The sequence below is a fragment of the Solanum lycopersicum genome, chromosome 7 (assembly GCF_036512215.1).
Source record: "Solanum lycopersicum chromosome 7, SLM_r2.1".
Lineage (NCBI taxonomy): Eukaryota > Viridiplantae > Streptophyta > Magnoliopsida > Solanales > Solanaceae > Solanum > Solanum lycopersicum.
The window spans coordinates 66,887,627-66,913,307 of NC_090806.1; the positions used below are offsets into that span (position 1 = coordinate 66,887,627).

Below are 25,681 nucleotides of genomic sequence, written 5' to 3' on the forward strand. Positions count from 1 at the left end.
TTTTAAATTTAGTTGGGGCTCTAATACAAATCGTGAAAAATTAAGAAGAAAAGATAGGTACGTGTTGAATAACTTTATGAGCTCGTTTGGTTGATACTTCCACTCTCCTATATTAAGTGAATATTTGAGATTATTTTCTTCGTTTAAATAATTGAATTGTTTAAATTTCAAAATGAATATTTAATTTTTTTTTATATTTGTTTTTTTATTTATTGAAGTTAAATTACTTACAAAACTATATTTATAATTTTATAAAAAGGCAATAGCGAAAATTAAGTGTTGAATTAATACGTACACATTGACTCACAAATTCAGGTAAATATGTATAAGGAAGAGTAATAAATTATTTTGGAATTCATTATTAAGAAAAGTAAATAAAAATAACCTTATAATTATTAAATAACTAATTTCGCAATAAATTATTCAGTTATTTTATACTATAAATATACATAATTAATTTTAAAATTAATTTTTATTTTATCTCAAGATTAAATAGTACTAAAATTCATAAATTTTAAATTTCGACTAGTAATAATACGGTAGTCTCTTCTCTCTTCAAAACGACAGGGAAAACAATGTTTAGCTAAAGGCCAAAACCCAAAGCTACCTTCTTGAAATTTCCATAAAATCACCTTCCAACAGTCTCTCTCTGATCGAATTTTGTTAACAAAAACCCTTAAAAGCTTCTCTCTCTTTCATCACCATTCCATTTCTGACCTCTTTTTCTATATATAAAACAAACTTTCAGTCGGTTTTCACTAATACATTTTGCCGATCATCTAAATCTCAAATCAAAATAAATAAAAATTGGAACTTTTGATTACCCTTTTCGTTTATTGTAATCATACAATTCTGGGTTTAGATTTTTTTTTGTAAATTTTGAGTATTTTTTGTATATATTTTGTGCATTTCCATGGCGGCTGATGCACAAGTATGTGGCGAGACAGCAGTGATTGAGGCTCCGGCTGTTCAATCACTGTTGTCAAACACTGATGATAATAAATTTTCTGATGTGGGTTCGGAAGAATCTGAGTGTAATTCTGAGAAAAATGTGAATTCTGAATCTGTAGATAATGGGGGGAAGGATTGTTCGGATGTTAAATCTGATTATAAAATGCAAGATATTGTTGACATGTTGAAGAAACTCAAGTTGAATCCACTGGCGAAGGAGTTTGTTCCTTCTTATTTTAATCGCGATCAGATGCTTCTGAACAATTTTGTGCAGAATTTTGTGCCTGTTATTAAGACTGTGGGAGAGGGAGGTGATGCTTTTCAGAACAATGGAAAGGTATTGTTTCTGTTGTTCTGATTTAGTTAACTTGACTGAACAGTTGTTTTGGATTTTGATATGGTGTTTATTGTATTTGGTTGATTGTTTCATGACTTAGGCAATTATTAGTTCTTTGATTTCACTTGATAAAATCGAAATTCTGATATATTCGAAGTGTTTTTCCAGATAGCAGTTTCGCTGTGTAGGCTGCATAGACCTCTGTGGTCCGGCCTTCTTTGGATTTGTGTATAGCGGGAACTTAGTGCACCCGGCTGCCCCTTTTTACTCATTTTTATTTTCCTTTAGTTTTAAGGTTTTTTATGAGGTGGTATGTGCATCCATTAATTAGTTGTATACTTGTTTCAATTATGGGAAATGTAGCTGCTCGTAATGATTTTGGTTGAAAGTCTCATCATTTTTTCTAGGTAAAAAATGGTTTATTTGGAGATTTCAAATGTTGGGAATGTATGTGGAAGCATCATTAATCCTGCTTGATATTTGGTAATCAGTCTGTCAAATAAGTTGTTGTGAAAAGTTTCATGCTTTGGGCTGTTGATCATTTATCAAGGGTACTTTGAATGAATGAGTGGCTGGATTTCAAAGTTAAGAGGGACTTTTGCATTCTGAAGCTTTCTTGTTAAAATTGATTCTTTACTCTTCCTTGAGTTATTAATTGTTGGCATTTTGTTAGTCAATGGAATTTTGACATTGAGTCAGTTATTGGTATTGGTGACTTTTGTTTAATAAGAAATTGTTATGGATGCTTAGCTGGTAAAAATGAAAAAATTGTTTTTTTGATTGTTGTGAACGAGATGGAATTTGTCGTTTTGATCCAAATGTCCACTTGTGAGTGCTACATTTTCATTAAATTTGGTGATTTGAGCAGTTCTCAGATCAAACTTTTTTCTGTATGGTGCACCAGATATTAGGGAATATATTTGTCATTTTTCGTATAAATTGAATTAAAAGTTCTGGTCCGGAGCGGGGACTTGTTGATGTTTTAAGCATCCTTCCGTTGCACCTCTGCAAAGCGGCTGTAGAAGCTGATTTCACGCTTCGCATCTGTGATGCACAATTTACCAAAGGAACAATTCTACCTTAGCTTCAATTCTTGTCCTCTTTTAAATTTTTGTCTGGTCCTGTTGTTTAGTTTCTTTTATAAACAGAAAAGTTCAAGCTTCCATACTTTTTCTTTTTGATAAAGGTAAAAGTTGGATTCAACAGCATAAAGGACATGCTGTTCTATTCATTCTTCTTTTCACCAAAAATAAAAGGTTGTCAACCTTCCATACTTATCAATTCGAGGATTGTGTTTCAGATCATAATTACCACAATTTACTAAATACCCTCGTGGATTGGGCAATGCATTTCACCATTTTGGAAGTGATTTTTACTGCTCAATTCAGCAAGCTGACTCCTCCCTAATTTTATCACTAATGTGTCTGCAGAGAGGTAACAACCATAACCAGGGCAGAAGGAGAATGAACAATAGAGCTTTTAAGGCTCAAAGAGAAGATAGCATTAGGAGGACAGTATATGTTTCTGACATCGATCACAATGTAAGTGAGGATGGATGCCCCTTTATATTTAATTTATGTTCTGAAATTTGTATTTAAAAAGTTCCTCTTTTTGACTTTGCATCACCACAGATAACAGAAGAGCGTCTTGCTGGATTATTTAGCGCTTATGGACAAGTAAGTGATGATTCTCTTCTGGACATTCTTGTGATTCATTATGTTAGATACTTGAGTGCTTTAAGTGCAGAGTGGCGCTTCTTTCAATTAATTGAGAAACCTAAAAACCATTAATGCGCTAAGTGTCATGCTGAAGCAGATGGGTGCCTATAGCTTGTGTTTTACTCCATAGTATATGTCTCAAGTCCTAGTTTGTTGCTCTATCTGCATTGCATAGGATGTTTGAATTCCATGTCCTGCAAATAAGCAATAACCTTTAGACTGTCTAATATTATGACTGAGCTATGATTAGCATTAATTGTCAGGTTGCTTAAGACATTAGTATCATTGAAATATCTTGATCATTGACATATGCTTCAAATTACTGATGACATGCAGCAAACATACCTTTTGCTATCTTTGGTAGAGGGGTGAGTGTTCTTTCTATCTCTTGGCTGTGGGTACTAGCATAATAACATTGTGCATACTATTCTGAAATATTGACCAGGCCGAGGTACTTATTTTCTTGTCAATCTCCATAAAGAGTCAAAAAGGGTATCTCAAAGTTAATGTTGCCTAGTCTCTGGTATTATGTAATTTATTTTCTGGTCATGCCAATTCAGTGTCAAAAAAGGTAGCTCAAAGTTGTTCTTCAAATTCCCCATCAGCTTGTTAGAGTTAAATAGTAGCTGCTTCGTAGAGTTGATTCTGTCAGTCTAATCTCCTGAGAAATTCTCGACAAGCATGGGAAAGAGGAAGCTGAAATGAGGAGGTACAAAACTAAAGCAGAAGCCTAAAGGTGAAGCTGGTAGATGCACAAGCAAACTATATATGTTGCTTGGACTATCCAAAAAGAAGTCCGGTGTGCGCAGGATCCTTAAAAAGTAATGCATTTTTGGAGGACTCGATACGCGTACAACAATATTTTTGGAGAGTCCGGTGCAACATAGCAAGAAAAACCTAATAACTTTAACACAACAAAAGATTGATTCATATTACACTTATTTTACCTTTACACGGATATAAGCTGCCTCCTTTCATATTCCTCTTAGGCTGATCCTGAACACCAAGGAGACTTCTATCATTTCACTCCTAGGACAAATCACAGGTGGGATTTGGATTTTCTTTAAAAACTGTACTTTGCTTGACTAAAGACATAAGTAGTTGCTTAACTAAAGACATAAGTAGACTATGAATATTTACTGTAAGGACTAAGGATGTAATCACTGCTACCTTAAAATTAATAAAATAGAGTATATCTGATAGCCAGTGAGAGCCAGTTACTAATTAAGAAGCATGTAAAGATGAACCTAAAGTATTTCTAAATTATATAAAGTACCATATCTTATTGTTCTTCCACTTACATCCTGCATCTCTGAGTGGAATTTAAATTTCTGTGTTTTTGTTTTGGCTTACAGTTTTTGGATATCTTTAACGTACGTCTTACATTTTTACTTAAATCAACATATTAGGAAGACTCTAAAGAAGGTTACAATATAAAGAAGCAATTAGATATTGAAATGTTGAACTACAACATCTAGCTCGAAAGAGCACTACTTCGCTTGTTATTTCTCTCTTCTTTCTTTCTTTTCTTACACTTTGGTGTCATAATAACGTGCTTTAACTGTCTTTTACGCACCAGCGATGTGCGCTGATGCTTATTCTGGTTAAAGACTGTTTGAATTAATATACATCAGTACTTTACTTTTGTCTCCTTACTTGCATCATCAATTGAAGAGCTTCTTTACACTTTGGTTATGGTTTATTTTACTGTTTAATATGTTTGGCTTATGATTATTGCCCTGCAAGACCATTATCCGTTTCATGGTTTGTCTTTCCAAAAATACAGATACGCCATACAATTATTTTTACTATTTATGGGACTGTCTAACAAAAAGTTTGGTTTGTATGAAACTTGGAAAGCTAGATTGAGTTGCTTGTTGTCAGTCTGTGAGGTGTTGGTGAGTCACGATGCTTGTGTTTCTGTTTGACATAGTTGGACTAGTTTCCTTTTAATTTGCTAAGTTTCATGCCATTTTGACACAATTGAATTGTTCTTTATCCTCATTTCTTTCTCAAACTCGACTGACGTTAATTCATATTTGTGTTTTTGGTGAAAATTCCTGTGTAATTACACTGGGTGTGTTGTTGTTGCTTAGGTGAAAATTGTATGGGGTATCTATTGAGGAGTGTAATAGTGGTCTTTCTATAATAATAATAATAAAAAAAGAGTGTAATGTTGGTGTGTTTTCTTTTGTCTACGTTTGCTCCATAGGTTGTTGACTGCAGAGTTTGTGGTGATCCCCACTCTCGCCTTCGCTTTGCCTTTGTGGAATTCGCCGATGAATGTAAGTTGGAGGGGATAGAAGTTTTTCTTAGTACTGCTGAACATTGAAAAGTGAAAACTAACTTGTCATGTGGAATCATTCTAACAGACTCAGCAAGAGGTTCACTTAGCCTTTGTGGAACAATATTAGGGTTCTCTCCTCTGAAGGTCCTACCATCAAAAACTGCTATTCTACCCGTGAATCCTACATTCCTTCCTAGGGTACGCAGAGATCTGTGCCGTTTTATTTACTTGTTTATGAATATGTGGAATAATTTTCTTGAGGTTCTATCTCATCTTATAGAAGTAAGGTCTTGGAACTAAATGCTTAGTTTTCCATTATGTGTACATGCTATGTGCAGTCTGAGGATGAGCGTGAGATGTGTGCCAGGACAGTCTACTGCACAAATATTGATAAGAAGGTATAAATCCCGCCTTTGAAATCTTCTGAAGTTCATTGCATGCTTTTTAGTACATCTTTCTTTGGGATTACCGCTGTCTGATCCATAGGTTATAATGATCTGGCTCAGGTCACTTTTTGTTTTCATAATCATCTGAAAGTTTAATGTATTGTATTCTATCCTGAACAGCTTTCTCAAGCTGATGTCAAGAATTTCTTTGAAACAAGATGTGGTGAGGTCAGTGTGATGTCTGAAACTTCTGACATATTAAGTTTAAAGAATGTTCGCCCAAGTGATGCTGAAGCTGCTCCTCTTTGCAGGTGTCTCGCCTGAGGCTTTTGGGGGATCAAGTGCACTCTACCCGTATTGCTTTTGTTGAATTTGTTATGGTACGTTGACTATCTTTTTCTTTTTCTTTGGATTTAAGTTGAGATATAGCATCAATAGGTACATTAAACACATCTATAGATTATAATGTCACTAGATGATGACTCTTCCTTATTTTAGTTTTTTGTGTCATGGAATTATCAGCACGATCTTCTTCTTTTTTGTAATTCTTCTGAATGTACTTCTCTTCCTCCCCTTGTTATTTTTGTGGCCGCAACCATCACTCTAGAGACGCCATTGAGCAGAGGAAGTTCCTATAAATTATCAGTGGTATATCTAAAGATGCTAGCCTGCAAAAAGCTGCAGCATGATATCAAATATTTCGTTTTGAAGATGATCTAAACAGGTGCTGGAATTATAATGTAAAAAGATACTTGATAAATGTGCAGGCTGAGAGTGCAATTTTGGCGTTGGACTGTTGCGGACAGATTTTGGGATCCCAACGCATCAGGTACTTCAGTTAGAAGTGTCTTTGATCCCAATTGATATTGCATCTTTTTAAGCTTGGTATCTCAGGTTCTATTTTCTCCCAAATAGGCACCAATCAACAGAGTCATGCACTCTAAGGTTCCCCTTGAACTGGAAAAGCTTCTTCTCTCTTTCTCCAAATGTATACTATCACATTGCCTGCTTTCTGCCTTTCTGTCATCTGAAAATGAAACTGAAAAATAATGCTACAGTACAGGCAGTGCATGCCAGATCCTAGATTGTGTATCAGTCCGTTAATTATTTTTGTGAGTTGGGACATGTTCAGTCTAGGGAATATTGTTGTGTTGGTACACCCTGGTTAGTGTGAGTTTGTGTTCTGTAGCCTCGTGAATATGTCAGTTCCAGTTGCCTGCTTGCACATATAAGCATTTAAACTGGATTCTTACTCCCTTTGCACCAGTAACAAAGACTCTTCACTCATTGAGGATCTAATTTGATTGATTTTTCGGAGTCAAATTGAACACGTAAGAATTCAAATTGGAGGATACGTTAATGGATAGCTACTTTCAAGTACTCTTCTTAACAAGGTTGAGAGTAGATTATGAAACTAAATCTAAGATCGTCAGTCCAACTACTGTTTCTTGTAATTATATAGGATCATTAGGTTGTGAAGGTCCCATGGGGGGATGGCCTAATGGTTGACACATAGACCAACCTGGAGATTCAGGTTTAAATTCCATATATAATACACGCTATGAGTCCTCCTGCTTGACAGATAACCTTGACAACGGTGGTTGTAGGACATATACGGTATGATGAAATAGTAAAAGTGCTTGCAAGCTGGACAAAGCACCCCTGATATCCGAAGAAAATATCAGTTGTGAAGTTTTAGTGATTAGAGTAACTAACATGTACAAAATGGAGAAAAGAAGGTTTGGTGCCCTTAGTTGGATGAGGGGGATTATCGAAGAAAATACATTTACTGTTCGTATACTAGTCATAATGACTTCCCCACCCTCTTTACCATATTTGATTTTTTGCACTACGCGTTTTACAAAATTTACCGCTACTGATTTGTACTTGAGTCTCGTTCAACTACATGCATCACAAGGTTTCGTCTTCTAAGTCCACCCCACCCCTCCCGTCCCCTCTTCCCCCAGGTGCTCCATTCTTTAACCAGCATTTCCTTTTACCAAGAGTATGTAAATGCTATTTATGTTTAATGTCTCTTCCAACTTTAATACTTTGCTAATGCCATAGGGTGAGTCCTTCAAAGACACCTGTGAGGCCACGAGTTCCTCGCCCCATGATGCATTAGGCAATCCTTTGTTGCTATCAAGGTCTGGAAAGAGTTGAGCGCAAGCCCTCTTGGATGACTTGAGGTCGCGATGGGAACATGAGACAAACGTTTGTTTCAGTAATTTCCGTCTTTTTCATTCCCACTTCCTTTCAGCTCGCGGTAACTCTTTATCATTACTGAAAATGACTGTTGACCCTGTTTAGCTTAAAGTTTTTAACAGAAATGTCACAACATTTTAGTAGCTCTATACTTGCCTTTTATTAAGCACTTGCTGGTTGATGCTTGATGGTATTTTTGTTTGAGGCATGAAGGCAATCTTTGATAACCATTTTAAAGAAATCCTTTTCTCAAACATGAACTCAAGTGTTAGATGCATAGACCATTTCAGAATTAAAACTTATGGTTTTGGATAGTAACCTCAAGTTAATATTATAATAATTGATTATAGTAATTCCAAATTTAATTTGTTGGCAAAAAAAAAAAAACTTTTGATCAAACTATCGACGGAAACACATATGTAAAGCACTTTTAAGACTTTTAAGGTATATATAGACATCGAAAATTTCAAAATACTATAAAATAAAACACACATTGTTATTCACATTGAAGTTTAATTAAATCTAAATTCATAAGTTCAACAACTGACAATGTAGTTGGACTTTCATGGTGATCCGAATAAGAGTTTTTATTATGTCGAAATAGAATCGGGAATTGACGATCAACAAGTTAAATTTGGAGTTTGTCAACTTTGTTTAATCTAGAAACTTAGGTGTATGCTTGGTCTGAAAGGAACTTTATTTAAGATGCTATCCTATATGTTTCATTTTCAAGTGCATTCTTCATATTTTTGGTGTTTTTTCTTTCCTATAATTTGATCTTGACCATGTAATTGAGAATATGTCAAGCCAAATATTTTTTTGGAGAGATAAGTGATTTTCATATTTATTTGACAATGAAGTTGAAGATATTTTATTTGTCCAATTTTGAATTGACACATTTGTTAAGAAAATAATTAATGACGTAATAAGTTTATCATTTTATCTCTATTAATTATGAAGTGGGATGAAAAGTCCTACATTTTTTAAAGTTATTAGTCATTTAATTAAGGGTATAATAGGTAAAAAAAAATCTTTCTTGATTTGTCAAAATGGACAAGTAATTAGGAACAATGATAAAAGGAAAGGTGGATAAATAAAAGGGGACAGAGGGAGTACTTTTCAGAGAATAGACACACTATAGAGATGTTCCATAACGGAAGTTTATGGATTTCAATAACTCTTTTAAGTTAACGTATAAAATAATAATTGAGGTTCACATAATCATAGTCACATATCTATGGAAATTCTAAAATTGATATAGAATTACGAAAGTTATTTAGTTCACGTGAATTCATAATAAAATTATGAATCCGTTCTTGATATGATTGGGTGGTAGTTGATCAAGTTGGTAGGGGTAGGGTACTAGGGGAAAGGCGGACCCACCTTCTAGGTGGAGACCGTAGGTGTACGTGTACCTGGTAATTTTCAGAAAAAATCATGCATATATATGCATGTTTATTTTGACAAATTAACAGAAATTAGGATATAATTAATCGTGTCTAGGTTTGTATTCAACTAAAGTATTATTCTATTATTTATTTTTTAAGTTTATCATAAATCTCAATATAATATTGATGCACTTAAAAAATTTTAAGTCATATATTTGTCTTTGCACATCGAAGGGGCTTAGGGTGCGAGGGACGAGCAATGGGGTGAGGGGAGGGGGAAGGGGTGTCAAGGTGTGTAAAAACAATCGTCCTAAGATATCACTTATATAGCTTAATTTTGTTCTTTCATCCTCGAAATCGTTTTTTTAAATTTTAAGAATTTTTTAAATAGTCATATGAGAAAAAGAAACAAATATTTTCCAAAAAGATCATCGTCTACTCCAACATATATCATTGTTATAAGTTATAAAATTAATACACTAAACCAAAATACTACAAAATAGAAAAATACTTTATATGAAATATTAAATAAATAATGTCTGGTTGACTTTAAAAAGTTGAAAATGTCACAATATTGCGCCACATGATCCCCTAGAGTGTTGGAAATTTTGTCGTACAAGAAATAATTGGTGACAAAATTGCTACGATGTAAATGTCTATGTAATTAATTATAGGAAATTACAAAGAAAGGGTGTTTAGGGTCTCGTAGGCCCTATCAAGACTTTTATGTGTTGTTAATTAATGGAAACTTTTTGACTAATTAATAGCGATGATAGACTTTAACTCATTCTTGCTTCGTCCCATTTCGTAAAGCAATAATTTTGATTCTTAGTTTATCTTTTCATAAAGGACAAGTTTATTTTCATTTTCTCGATATAATCAGGTGTATTGTAATATTAGAATTTAGTATTCTTTCGGTAATCAAATGATATAAGGTGAATTATAATAGATAGACAGCGACAAACTTACCATGCATTGCCTCATTTGTCAACCCTAATGACTAATGATTGACAAATTATTCATAATTGATCAAAACTCTTGACTATTCTTTTGGAGAATCCCAATGGTACCTTTTTTGTATTTGGAAACAATCAATGATCCTTCCAAGCTTTGCCTTTATAAGACATGGGTTGATTTTCAACTTTATAAAGTGAAATATTTATTTACTTTTTGTAGGTTTATGCAAAGATGAAACTAACATGATCCTTTTTATATTCATTCTTGTTTTTGGAAGGACAACTTTCACATATAACAAACATAAAATTAGTATTTTTATGTTATAATAAAGTTTAAATAATTGTGCTCCATAGTAAACATATATATGTATAATTCGCTATACATATACAGTTGAAACGAATTGTATAAAACGAATTGTATAAGACGAGAAAGAGAGAAACTATATACAATTTGAATTTGTATAAAACGAGAAAGACAGAAAGACAAAATAGACTTGGACGGGAAATTATTTGTATTGTATAGTTATAAGTGTATAGGACGATTATATACAATTTGAATTTGTGTAAAATGAGAAAAAGAGAAAGACAAAAGAGACTTGGACATGGAATATACAATTAAATCGAATTGTATAAAACGAGAAAAAGAGAAATTATATACAATTTGAACTTGTATAAAACGAGAAAGAGAGAAAGGCAAAAGAAATTGGACAGGGAAGTATTTTTATTGTATAATTATAAGTGTATAGGACGAAAATATATGTATTTGCATGTGTATATACAATTTTCTCTCGCTTTATATAAACAGAAACACAATTTATACATTTTGTTTCTATTTGTATAAGTGAGAGAGGCGAGGGTGGCGAGCGAGATCTGGGAGAGGGGAGAGAGGACAATGAAAATATATATATTTATACAATTTTCTCTCGCTTTATACAATATAAAAAGCGAGAGAGGCGAGCGAGACTGCCACCAAACGAGAGTGGCAAGCGAGATTTCACTAGGAGAGTGACGAAAATAGCTATAGTTTGCTATATGATACAATTAAATTAAAATATATTTATATCACTTAATTTGAATTAATAATTTGCTATTATATATAATTTTTTCTTTTTTGAAACTATATATTTATTATTCAGAGTAGTTAAGTGATTGTATATTACACATGAAAAAAAGTTACTAATGACTTTTGGTGGGTGTAGATACTGAGTTTTGGTACAGTTGACAATTGTTGACTTAGAATTTTTAAAATTGGAATTGTGTTTTTGGCCATACTTTTTACAATAATTATTTTTTAAAAAAAATATGGAATATAATTTAAATGAAATTATTTTTATAAATGAAAATTTTGGGATAAAATTTAAAAAGAAAAAAATAATAAAAGTGAAAATAAAGTTTTGGCCTTTTGATTATTTCTAAATGCCAAAATACAACCTCAAGTTGGTGAAAAATTATCATTAGTCAAATAGGTTAATTTATATTTATTCCATCTTCCGGATGGATAAAAAGACATCAAATTTAAGGTATAAATTTTATTCTACAATTAGTGATTTAAATCAAATTGAGTATAATTTTAATAAGCTCAATTTATTCTTGAAATATTTCATCTCATCTTATGAATAAAATTACATTTATCTGTTTAGCTTGTATATTGACTAAGTTAATATTATTTATAAATTCAGTTTAATCTGTTTATTTCACATCACGTATAGAAATACTGAAATATAGTTGACACGAGTCATTGACCCTTTCAATTTGTTTAATTATTAAACTTATAATTTAATGTCCCTAGCTACATAAATAGCTTTAAAGACAGAACAAGTTGCCATTGGCAGCATGCACAACTTGGTACTATAAGAACCCCACTATTAGTAGCTTTATTATTGACACCAAACTATAAGTCAAATTATATTAATTGATTATTTTTAAGTAAACTAACATTTAATGAGTTCAAAACAATATATGAATTAATCATGATTATGTGAAAGAAGTGTATTTCCTAATACATATATTATACACGATGAGATAATGTAAAGTATAGTAAGAAAAAGGTTTTACCAAATATCTATTGTATCACAACGTAGCTTATGAATTTTTTTAAAAGGAGGACTTAATTTAGAGTCGTTTGGTTTAGAAGCAAGTTATGCATAAACCGGTTATAAGGAATATAAGGCGGGAATAGTAAATATAGTAATTGTTTTACATGAAAAAGTTCTCCAGTGGATATTTAGAATCTGATTTTATTTCAACAAAACAAAATTTGATTTCTGCACAAAGGATTATCTTTGTAATCTAATGGTTTTAATTAATTAGTAAATGCATTACAAGTCTTACATTCTTATATTTCACATGACAATGCACAACTAATGTATACAATGTAGATTAGTTTATCTGATCACTTTCTATATATGATAATATACGTCATTCTTTATACTAAAATGGTGGACTAAATAATTTTAAATTTGAATAATATTCATAATCGAATGTGTGATAATAATCATATAAAATATGATATTTTAAAAGTATTATTCTTTTCTCACCGATTAAATAATGTCAATACTATAATTTAGTGCTTGTGATTTGTATATGTTTACAACCACATGTTTTATCATTTATGGGGTCAAGATTGAAGTACATTCAGCAGTGGTCAGGTTATATACGTAAATAAAGACTAATTCAAAATCGTATGAACACTCTTCTTTTTTTTTCTCCTTCAAATATAGGGAAAATTTTGGTGTGAATAAAAGACAATGATGATGTAAGAAGAGTGAAGGTCCTTTTGATGTAATATAAATTTATTGATTTTACACCTAAAGATATATTAATTTATTATATATAGGATATACACAAATATATAACCAAGTCTTTATTATGGTCTACTATTCCCTCTATTCCAAACTTCCAAGTCATGTGATGTAAATTTATTTTCTTAGTTTATTCAAGAAAATAGTAATATTTTTATTGAATCATAAGTAAATTTAATTTTATATTTCTCATTTCATTACTAGGTAAGATAATTTTTAGTCTCATAACGCACTCAAATATCTTTTATAATTTCGTTTATCGAATATATTTAAGAAGTATTTAAAGGAAATCTTTTACTAGACCCACAAAAAAAACCTTTTAACCTGTTCATTTCAACAAATTAAAAAAGTTTATAATTATTTTGTTTGTCAAGTCGCATAATTTTTCCTTAAAACAACTACATAAAGTACTATAATAATCAAAATTTGATTTTCAAAATGAAACATATGGAGTTTAACAAACTAATTCAATTCAGTGTCTGATATCTATATTGAAAGTCAACTTCATGCATTGCTTGAGCCCATTACTAAAGTGACATTAATGGTTTTGATTCTCTAAACTCGAATCTCATACTATCAAATATTCTTATCCATCCCATCACAATCCAAGTCCGATAAAAATTCAATCACATGTTGCCAAAAGCCAATCAAGTGGACGCAATTTCGTGGGGCGTGTAGAAACAAAAATAGTAAAAATAATTATTTTTTTCTCAAATGCGTGCCTTTGACAATTGACTCAATCTATGGTCCTTCCAGACAGCAGATAACGGTCAACTCTTCCTTAATGACGCCAATTTCTTAAATGTCAAAACTACTAAATAAAATAACACTTCAATTGTTTGCCGTACTAACTTTCCAAGTCCTTTTTATTTCCTCTATAAATATACACACACTTCTTATCTTTAAAAATCAAACAAACAAAAGCAGCAACCAAAAAAAAAATCAAATCATTTTCCAATTTTAAGAAGAAAAAAAATGTCAAATATTCCGGTGAAAATAGTGATAATCAACACACAATACATAGAAACGGATGCCAGTAGTTTCAAATCGATCGTTCAAAAACTAACTGGCAAGAATTCCACTGTGGTGGTGGAGTCAGCTTTCGCTCCTCCACCGCCACCACTATCACCCGTGGCAGCTTCGTACAATGAATGCGGCCACGGGAGTAATAATTATTTGGAAGATCAGAATGTTGGAGCGAGTTTGGGCAGATTGAAGTCATTTAACGAATTTGACAAGTTGTTCAAGGAGTTACCTACTTTAGATGATCTTCTCCGTCTTTATTCGGATGAAATACAACAATAACATATTCAATATAATGAGTGAGAGAATATTTTCGAAAGACTCTCGATATGTATATGAATTACGTTACTAATAATTAAAACATTTCTGCTAGTATTTTATTCATTCTTTGTTTTAGATGAACTACTATTTTTGAAAGTTTGAATTGAATATGATGTATTAAAACACCCTATACCATAATCTAATTTATTAATTTTTCTTCTCTAATTTTCTGGATTTTTACTTTTGATTTTCTAGTTAAGAGTTACTAGCTCTCTTCGTCCCAATTTGATTGTTGATTAATGTATTGGCAATTATAATAAGAAAATGAGGGGGGAAATGTTTAATATTTAGTTTAAAAGCAGATTTTATATAAAAAAGAAATGTAGGTCCCTTCCACTCTTTTCATCATTTTTTCTGTTTTTGAGGTTTATCTTTCAATTTCTTAGTACGAATTTCGAAAGACGAATGGGTGAGGGGATTCTGAATAGTTTACTAAAACGTCCTTACTAAGTTTTTGATAATTATTGTTTTATAGTTTGATTAGAAATGGAGTTTAAAAAAATGAGGGAAAAAAAATCTAATCATATAGTCTTAAATTTAAAAAAGTCATAATACATAAATATATACTCTTTAACTTAATCTTTTTTTACATTTGTACCCTCCAACTTTAAGTGAGCATAAATAGACACTTAGGACCCGTTTGACCATGCGATATGGTATTATGATATGAAATCATGCGATGAAATTGAATTTTTGTTTGGACATGTGATATGAAATTTGTGTTCTATATTTTCTCATAAACACAAACATCCCATAAGTTGTAAAACTATTAAAATAGTCTCAGTTGTTTATTCAATCTTATCAAATAAACAAAAATTTATACAATAGTATAATAAATTATAACAAAGTTATTTATTCTCCAATCTAACTTTAATATAATAATAAAAAATAGAACATAAATTGTAGTGTACCAGTCTTTAATATAATCCTTTCACATATTACGAACAATTTTCTCACATTGAACTTGCATTTCTTGATCATGTGACCGACAAAACGAACTAACATTGTTACTTTGAGCTATTTGTTTGGTCAATATCATCTGCAAGTATATTTTCATGCTCATAAACTATAAATATTTCATTACTTTAACAATCGATTGGTGTGAGTTAAAGTGATTATATGTTGGTGAGAATAATAAATTTTATTTCGGTGAAAATAATAAATTTTAAAAGTAATGATATGATTATAAACTTTATTTACATATGAAATAAATGGTTAGTAGATATAAATATGGGGTTTTAACAAAATATAAACTTGTGGATCAATTTTTGTATTAAAATATCTCAAATCATGATATGGTATTCTTATATAATTCATACCATGATTTTTGGAGAATATGGAATAACATCTCATGATATGGAATCATGAGATTGAATCAGCGTATAATCGCATGTCCAAACGTTGATTCCATCTCACGATACTATATCATGATATGGTATCGCATGGCCAAATGCCTACTTAAACTTGTATAAGGTTAAACAAATAGACACACGAATCCTACATGTCATAATACACGTAGGACACCACGTAATAAATTTTCATGTAGGATGACATGTAGGACGTTTGTGTCTATTTCTTCAATTTTATACAAATTTAAGTGTCTACTTGTGCATATCCAAAGTTGAAGGACATAAATGTGAAATAAAGTCAAGTTAAAGAACATATTTATGTATTATGCCTTTAAAAAATATGTAATGTATTCAAATGTTTTTTAATATTATAAACTAAATATGTCAGGTAAAATATTGAAATTATAAAATTCTAAGATATAATAAGATGTAATCTCTTTTCAAAGAAATTAAAAAAAGAAAGTATAAGAATATTTATTGAAATAGAATAAATACCACTATTAAAAATTGAGAATTATACTAATCGCTTTTGACCTGTTTAATAGCAAAGGTAAAATTAATGATTATATCGGCAATTTTCATATATAGCAAACAAAAAATTTATATTTGTATGCTATAACAAAGTTTACATAATTGCGCTTCATAGCAAACATATAACTGTATAATTCGCTATACATATACAATTATATAATTCGCTGGCCTAAATTGTATAATTCGCTGGTCTCTCTATACATATACAATTGTATGATTCGCTAGCCTAATTCGCACAATTCGCTAGCCTATTTTGCTGCAATTGTATAATTCTCTATCCTATTTCATTGCAATTCTATAATTCGCTATCTTATTTTATTGCAATTGTATAATGCGCAATTGTATAATTCGCTGCCTATTTCGCTGCAATATTTGTATAAAATTTTCTTTGCATACAATTGAATCGAAGTAAAATGTATGTATATTGTATAATTATAAGTGTATAGGAAGAAGATATATGTTTTTCTCTCGCTTTATACAAAAACAGAAACACAATTTATATACTTTTGTTGTATAAAACGAGAGAAAATTATATTTCACTACACTTGTAGTATAATTCGTTGGTCTTTCTCGCTGTAATATTTGCATAAAATTTGCATTTGTCTACAATTGAATTGAAGTAAAATGTTTGTAAATTGTATGATTAAGTGTATATCACGAAGATATATGTTTTTGCATGTGTATATACAATTTTCTCTCGCTTTATACAAAATAGAAACACAATTTATACACTTCTGTGTATAAAGCAAGAGAGGCGAGCAGAGAAAGAGTGGCGAGCGAGATTTTTGAGAGAGAGACGACTGACAAACTTTGACTAACGTTTGCTATGGAGCACAATTAAATCAATGTGTAGCTACTTCATTTATTTTAGGTTATGAATTTGCTATTATATAGCATTATCCCTTAATAATTTCGTCTCAAATTTTTCAAGCGAAAATATTTTAAGACATACTACGCATCTTATAAATAACTTTTGTACAATGATTTTACTCAATGTTTTTTTTAAAAATAATCTATATAACAAGAAAATCTTTATTTCTGTAATTTCGAAGTAATTAATGTTCACATTCCCTTCTTTCATATGGACATGATACAAGTCAAATAGTTAAATTTTCGGTCAATTGTCATATTCTCTCTGTCCCTATTTAGTTGTTCACTCTTGAAGTGACACACATATTAAGATATCATTTATTATCATAGTTTAGTTACAATTTTACCCTTTAACTTAAAACATTATACAACTTCTCAAGTATAATAAATGCATTTTCTTGTTCCAAAAAGCATGCATTACAACTTAGTAGTACTAGAAATTTTCTAGAATTAAATAAGGGCATATTAGAAAAAAAATTGTTGTCCTTTCTTGATTTGTTAAAATGGACAATTAAATAGGGACAGATATAAAAGAAAATATGGACAAGGAAATAGGGTCATAGGGAGTAGTTATTTTTTTCACTGAACTAAAATTTTATAAGATATTCAAACTTAGATGATTAACTAATCTCATACACATAATTTTGAAATAAAATACATCATGATAGTGAATCAGACTCTGGTACCATTTAATTATATGATAAATTACTAGTTCTTGAACCAGGCTCTGATACCACATGTTAGGATTATTTTTTTCTAGAATTAATTACATATATCCTACATTTTATATTACTTATTACCATTATCCCCTATAAGTTCTACAAATATCCAGAATTTCTGATTTTTCTCTTAAGTAAAAAATGTCATTAATATATCTGACCCTCTTATAATTTATCAATGTATGAATCTGGACCTATTTTTAATGTATCAACGCTTTGATTTCTGGCCATTAATGTATCCAGACCCTCCATTAATCTATCTGATCCTCTTTTTAATGTATCAGTGCATATATCCGACCCTCTTTTTAATGTATCAGCGCTTTAAATTTTTGGTCATTTATGTATCCAACTCTCTTTTTATTGTATCAACACTTATATTATTGCATCCGTTTGAGAAATTTCTGCAATTATAAACTTTTAAAGGATAGATTGTAATTTTACCTTAAAAGTATCTGATTTATGTAATTTGCCCTTTTTTTTATGATTGTGAAAACATTAACAATCTGTGCATTCATAAATTCTAACAATTATTCATGATCGTAAAACTATATGATTTTCATATAAATCTATTACTATGATAATTCAGTCAAAAATACGTACATGAATCAGCCATAGTGATTTTCAAGTATCTTGACTTGAATTGAGCGGAAATCTTTACTTTCTTTTTGTTCTTCAGAAGTTGTTTCTCTCTCTCGCCTTATACTTTATGAATAACTTTGATGGATAAAACTATAACTTTATGGTAGAGAGAAGACCCTTTAAATAAAAGTGTTTTTAACATGATTCTTATATTTTCATCATGGTGAGTAGTGAAGATAATAGGAAGTTTTAAAACTAACAAGTGACTCCTCATTTAATGGGCACTGGAAGACTTAATGGATAGTCGAAAATTACTAAGTAACTTCCCCACTTTCCCATACATACAAGTAACTTTCCATATTTATTCAATTAAAATTAAAATTTAGTTAATAATTAAATATTAAGCCAAACTAATATTAACGTGAGTCATAAAACTAACATGTACTTGTTGTTATCTGAGTCTACTGATTGTGCCAACGACCACGTTGTCAATAGTTATTTGTAGTGAAAATAATACTATTTGTATGTCATGGAGTTCACCCATTTAAAATCGAAAGAAATGAAATTCATTCATCAACTCATCAAATATAATATAGATAAATTAACTAAACAAAATTCTATGAATACACTTATAGACGCCTGAATAAGAACAATGAAGTAAGAACAATAGAAACAACAAAAGAATGAAGTAAAATTGTAAAAGAGTTAAACAAATGCATTGATGTACATTGAAAATATATTGAGGCATATAGTATATTATAGTGAGGATTGCATACTAGATTATAGCTAGGAAGGATTAGTTACAAGTTAGTTACAAAGTTAGTTAGTTGTATATAAATGATGTATTGTGTGACATTGAAGCTTAACAAAAGAAATTTTTCTCCCTCACAATTGTCTTGCTCTCTCTCTGCGTGATCTTGAGCTCCAACAGAGCTTTGGCTATAGATTCTTGTTAGAATCCATAAGCTTTACATGGTATCAGAGCCACTGATTCTGTAAACAAGAAGATAAAGTTGTTAATTCGATGGTTTCTACTGGAGATTCAGCAGGGGAAATCACAGGAACATCAATGGCATCCACGACCATTGATCATCTTCATCCTTTGTACTTGCATCCGTCTGATTGGCTCGCTAAACATTGGAATCATGCTTACAGGAACAGATAACTACACTTTGTGGAGCAAAGCAATGCAGTTGGCTTTGCTTGGGAAGAACAAAGTAGGATTCATTGATGGAACAGTGAAACGAGATCAGTATTCAGGGAGTTTGGCTCAACTGTGGGATCGATGTAATGCCAATATTGTTTCATGGATTCTGTGCAATGTGAGTAAAGATCTACACAGTGGTGTTCTTTTCTGTTTAGATACACATTTGATTTGGGAAGATCTAAAGGAAAGATTCAACAAGATCAACAGTTCTCGTGTGTTTCAGCTACATAAGGAGATCTTCACACTCGTTCAAGGTGTGTCTTCTATCTCAGTATACTACTCAAGACTCAAAGATCTTTGGGATGAATATGATAGCATCATGCCACCACTAGCTTGTAATTGTCCTAAGTCTAAAGAGTTTTTTGAGCACCTACAATATCAGAGAATGTTGCAATTTCTCATGGGACTTAATGATGGTTATGCTCAGGCTCGTAGTCAAATTCTGTTGATACATCAACTTCCTAGCATTAATCAATTTTATGCCATGATAAGCCAAGATGAAAGTCAGAAACTAGCAGCAAATTTAAGTCGGTCAATGCCAGAAAGTTTAAATCCTACAGCAATGTATACATCAAGATCTAATTCTAGGAATAAGAAGCCATATAATCCTAATGCCTTTTGTGATTATTGTCACATGAAGGGACATATGAGAAGTGATTGTAACAAACTATTGAAGTGTGATCATTGTCACAAAACTGGGCATGTAAAGCTGGATTGTTTCAAACTTATTGGATATCCTTTAGAGTTCAAAGGAAAGAGAGACACAGTTGTTGCAGGGAACTCAATCTATGAGGAATCATTCATCCATCAGCATGCTCCACAACCTGCTCAAAAGGAGTTTCATCCAGCTGTAGAATCTGGGATGATGCCATTGCCAATGTTTACACCACAACAACATTAGAAACTCATTCAAATGTTAAACGAAACAACAGTTGGTGATACACATTGTGTAGCTAATATGGCAGGTACCTCTTACTTATCTAAGGATGATTCATTACAGTGGGTAGTTGATACTGGTGCCACACATCATATGATAAATGCTGCTAAGTATTTACATTGTGAAAGACTGATAGAAAATGCAGGTAGTGTTCAATTACCTACAGGAGATTCTACAAAGGTTTCTCACATTGGAGATTGTTCTATAGGAAAAGGTGATATGCTTAGACAAGTGTTATGTATTCCAGATTTCAAGTTCAATCTTATGTCTGTTTTAAAAGTGACAAAAGATTTGAATTGCTGTGTCACCTTCTTCCCTCATATCTCATCTGGGAAGGTGAGGGTGACTGGTAAAGAAAGAGATGGTTTATACATGGTGGATACACAAGTAGCAGATGTGCCTAAGAGATGTTTAACAATAGTACAAGATATTGAAGACAAAGCTACTATTTGGCATCAAAGGCTATGTCATATACCAATGAGTGTAATCAGAAAGATTCCCAGTTTAAATAAGTTTGGAAGTAAATTTGTACTACATGATTGTGAAGTTTGTCCACTTGCTAGACAAACTAGGCTGCCCTTTCCTAATAGTACTAGTAGATCAATAAGTGTTTTCCAGCTGGTTCATTTGGATGTTTGGGGACCATATAGAGTTGAAACTTTTGATGGTATGAGATATTTTCTTAGAATTGTTGATGACTATTCAAGATGGACATGGATTTTTCTAATGAGATTGAAATCAGATGTTGTTAGTTTGTTAAAGCATTTTTTTACAGAAGTTGAAACTCAGTTTGGTAAAAAGATTCAGAAGATAAGGACAGATAATGGTTCTGAATTTTTAAATTCTAATTGCAATGAACTTCTTAAGTCACATGGTGCTATCCATGAAAGTTCTTGTCCATATACACCTCAACAGAATGGTGTAGTGGAAAGAAAACATAGACATATTCTAGAGACAGCAAGAGCTATTAAGTTTCAGGCTGGTTTTCCAGATAGGTTTTGGGGTTTGTGTGTTCAAGCTGCAGTGTATGTGATTAACAGAGTGCCTTCTGCTAATTTGAGTGGTGTATCATCCTTTGAGAAACTATACAACAAGCCTCCTTCAATTGATCATTTAAGAGTGATAGGCTGCTTGTGTTATGCTACTAATCTTACTAAGCAAGACAAGTTTAGTCCTAGGGCAATAAAATCTGTCTTAGTGGGGTATGAGACTACACAAAAGGGCTACAAATTGTACAATTTGGAGAGTAAAACATTCTTTATTAATAGAGATGTAGTCTTTGTTGAATCTGTGTTTCCATTCAAAGACAAGTCTACATCATCAGCTGATCATGTTTCCAATACAGACTTGTTCAATTATGATGAAATGATCACTATAGAAACACAACCCACTATATCTCATTCTAGTTCAGATAGTGTTGCTCCACAAGTGTCACTCCATCAGGATGTTCCTGCAATAAGAAAGTCTGCTAGGAGTGTTAAACCTCCAATCTGGCATAAGGATTACATTACTACAAGTGGGACTAACACATGCTTGTATTCAATAACTTCAGTACTAGATTATTCTGGATTATCCAACAAGTATCAAAGTTTCATTTCAAAGTTCTTAGTTGAAAAAGAGCCAGCTACCTATGAAGAAGCTATACAAGACATAAGGTGGGTGGATGCAATGCAAAGTGAAATAAAAGCTTTAGAAGATAATCAGACTTGGGAATTAGTAGACTTGCCAAGGAACAAGAAGGCCATTGGCCGTAGATGGGTTTACAAGGTGAAGTATAATTCAGATGGTGGTGTAGAAAGATTCAAGGCACGATTGGTGGCCAAAGGTTATAATCAAAAGGAAGGTTTTGATTACCAAGAGACATTCTCACCAGTGGTTAAAATGGCCACTGTAAGGTCTATTAATCACTTGCAGCTGCTAATCATTGGCACATTCATCAAATGGATGTGTACAATGCCTTTCTACAAGGAGATCTCTATGAAGAGGTATACATGACATTGCCTCAAGGATTTAGTAGAAGACAAAACAACAGCAATGGAAACAATCAAGTGTGTAAATTGCTAAAATCACTCTATGGCCTGAAACAAGCATCAAGGCAGTGGAACATCAAGCTTACACATACCTTGATTGAATCAGGATTTCATCAAAGCACAAGAGATTATTCTTTGTTCACAAAGAGAAAACAAGACAAGATAATGATAGTTCTTATATATGTAGATGATTTGTTATTAACAGGAAATGATCCAGCAATGATTCAGCAAACTAAGGAGAGGTTACAACATGCTTTCAAGATCAAGGATTTGGGAGAACTAAGGTACTCTCTTGGGCTGGAATTTGCTAGAAATGATGCTGGAATTCTAATACATCAAAGGAAGTATGCTTTAGAGCTCATATCAGACATGGGGTTGGCAGGTGCCAAACCAGTCTCAACTCCAATGGAATTGAATCAAAAACTTACTACAGTTGAATTTGATACTAGTATTTCATCTACATGTCATGATGAAACATTAAAAGATCCTACAGGATATCAAAGGTTAATTGGAAGGTTGTTGTATCTCACAACTACTAGACCTGATATATCATTTGCTGTACAGTGCTTAAGTCAGTTTATGCACTCTCCAAAGACTTCACATATGGAGGCTGCAATGAGACTAGTTAGATATGTGAAATCAGAACCAGGACTTGGCATTTTGATGGCATCAACAGGGGGAAATGATTTGCATGTTTTTTGTGATGCTGATTGGGGTGCATGCATTAATAGTAGAAGATCAATTACAGGATACTTGGTACAATATGGAGGACCACCTATATCTTGAAAATCTAAGAAACAAGTGACAGTGTCTAGAAGTTCAGCAGAGGCAGAATATAGAGCAATGGCATCTACAGTTGCTGAGATTGTTTGGATTGTTGGTCTGTTTGATGAACTTGGAATCAAGATTAACCTTCCTGTGCCATTGTATTCAGATAGTACTTCTTTCGATTCAAATAGCAGCTAATCCAGTGTTCCATGAGAGAACAAAACACATAGATATAGACTGCCATTTCGTGAGGGAAAAGATACAAGAAGGATTGGTTAGTACAACACACTTGACATCATCTGAACAACCTGCAGACATATTCACTAAGGCACTTGAACGAGATTCTCATATACATCTTGTATCCAAGTTAGGAATGAAGAACATCTTCATAGTTCCTAGCTTGAGGGAGGGTGTAAAAGAGTTAAACAAATGCATTGATGTACATTGAAAATATATTGAGGCATATAGTATATTATAGTGAGGATTGCATACTAGATTATAGCTAGGAAGGATTAGTTACAAAAGAAAATTTTCTCCCTCACAATTGTCTTGCACTCTCTCTGCGTGATCTTGAGCTCCAACAGAGCTTTGGCTATGGATTCTTGTTAGAATCCATAAGCTTTACAAAAATATATCCCAATATTTATTTATTTAAATGAAATCTGAATGGATATGTTTTCAATAGGTAAATATTAATTGGTAATTTAATAATGGAAAGTTTTGAGATTTGAGAGTCTTAGGAAAATAATTAAAGGGCTGTAACATAAAGTACCTTATTTCGTGAATTAAAATTAAAATTATATTATTGTATAAATAACAATGATAAAAGTTATACAATCAGCTAGATATAGACATATATTGTAGTTATTTTTTGATTAATATCATATTTATAGCTATTAAAATTCAATAATTCAATAATTATAATTATTTTTGTAAGTTGCTCGCTTTCCAAATGTATCCATTAGCCCAAGCCCAGAAGATAGTAAAGCACTCAGGCCCACATGAATTTTGGGTACACAAATTTGAATGTTTCATAAGCTACTTTGGTATGAAAAATTGTTTTTAGTACGAAGTGTTTTATTTTCATAAGGTAAGAAATGTCGTGTAAATTGAAATTAGTTGATTTCAAAACTAACATCGAATATCAAGTGAAGAAAGGTTTATTATATATGTTAGTTTCGTGTCTCGTCCAAAGAGAGCTAGTAATATGAACCATAATATTGCTATTTCACTTTCTTCCGTTATCGTATTATTCATTGTTGCTATTTTCCCCCCTTTATTTTTCATTGTGCTTTCTTGACTATTGTTCCTTTCCAAATTTGCTTTCCTATTCTCTATTATTTGAATTGAAATCTATAAAAAATAGTTTCTACCTTCACAAGATAGAGGTAAGATCTGAATACACGTTACTCTCTCCAAATCTCAAATTTCATTTAATTATATCCGATAAATTTATCATGTGACTTTGAACAATTAGATGGCTTGCTTGAGGCAAATTTTAGAAAAATAGTTTATTATTCGAAAAAAGATTAGGCAAGCTCGATTTGAATGTTATAGTTATGTACTTATGATTTATGAAGTGATAAAGGTAATAATATTAGTACAAAAGTAGCTTCATTTTGTTTTTTAAATAAAAAAATTCTAGGTCATTTTGATTTGGCTATTGGGAAAAGCAAATTAAAATAGCCAAAATAGGTCACTATCCTAAGTATTATTTGGAAGATTGAAGTCATTTGACAAGTTGTTGCCTCATCTTCTTCGTAGATGAACTACGATATTCAATACGTAGAGTTTGGAGAAATTGTTTAACAGATTCTCCATCAAATGACGTAGATATGTATTCGAATTATTAAAAAACTTGTATTTTTGAAGTTCGAGAGGGTAGAGAGGTGAATTGTGTAGGTAGATAATTGTATATAACTATATATTATACATATGCATTTGTATATATGGCAAGACAGTGGGAGAGGGAGGAGAGAGGCTAGCGAGATTGAGAGAGGCGAGCAAGAGAGAGAAGAGAGGTGAATTGTATATGTATATATGTTAAATAATTGTATATACAAACGTAGCTAACTATACAAACTCGAAGCCAGTCCACGTAATTAATGTATAATGTTAATCGCGAATGGTAATTATAGCAAACTATAGCTATGATGAATAATTAAATAATATAAATTTATTTTATCTATGTAATTTTCCCATAAATCAATAGATCAAGGCACATGTATCCATTAGCCCAGCCCAAGCAGATCGTAATTACTCAGGCCCAAATTATTCATTGTTTTGTCTGAATCTTTGATTCAGTTCATAATATAAAA

The 25,681-nt window shown here is 31.8% G+C and overlaps 3 protein-coding genes across 3 annotated transcripts; all 3 read left to right on the plus strand.

The window, feature by feature from the left end:
• The first annotated feature begins 538 nt into the window (after nt 1–538).
• Nucleotides 539–8,778, plus strand: LOC101267622 (RRM domain-containing protein). Its single transcript, NM_001366951.1, has 10 exons — nt 539–1,288; nt 2,719–2,829; nt 2,920–2,964; nt 5,219–5,291; nt 5,379–5,491; nt 5,632–5,691; nt 5,860–5,907; nt 5,991–6,059; nt 6,447–6,508; nt 7,747–8,778. Exons 1-10 carry the CDS (start codon nt 914–916, stop codon nt 7,802–7,804), a joined length of 1,014 nt encoding a protein of 337 aa, NP_001353880.1. The 5' UTR covers nt 539–913; the 3' UTR covers nt 7,805–8,778.
• A 5,150-nt stretch (nt 8,779–13,928) lies between these two features.
• Nucleotides 13,929–14,538, plus strand: LOC101248796 (VQ motif-containing protein 10-like). The gene has a single exon (XM_004243723.5). It carries the CDS (start codon nt 14,005–14,007, stop codon nt 14,332–14,334), a length of 330 nt encoding a protein of 109 aa, XP_004243771.1. The 5' UTR covers nt 13,929–14,004; the 3' UTR covers nt 14,335–14,538.
• Nucleotides 14,539–19,566: 5,028 nt separating this feature from the next.
• On the plus strand, nt 19,567–20,529 carry LOC109120723 (uncharacterized). The gene has a single exon (XM_019214751.1). It carries the CDS (start codon nt 19,567–19,569, stop codon nt 20,527–20,529), a length of 963 nt encoding a protein of 320 aa, XP_019070296.1.
• The last annotated feature ends 5,152 nt before the right edge of the window (nt 20,530–25,681 follow it).

Coding starts and splice junctions, on each gene's coding strand:
- LOC109120723 (XM_019214751.1), top strand. CDS start 19,567: ATGCTTACAGGAACAGATAACTACACTTTGTGGAGCAAAGCAATGCAG.
- LOC101267622 (NM_001366951.1), top strand. CDS start 914: ATGGCGGCTGATGCACAAGTATGTGGCGAGACAGCAGTGATTGAGGCT. Junction 6,060..6,446: donor CTTTTGTTGAATTTGTTATG/GTACGTTGACTA, acceptor ATAAATGTGCAG/GCTGAGAGTGCAATTTTGGC. Junction 6,509..7,746: donor TTGGGATCCCAACGCATCAG/GTACTTCAGTTA, acceptor CTAATGCCATAG/GGTGAGTCCTTCAAAGACAC.
- LOC101248796 (XM_004243723.5), top strand. CDS start 14,005: ATGTCAAATATTCCGGTGAAAATAGTGATAATCAACACACAATACATA.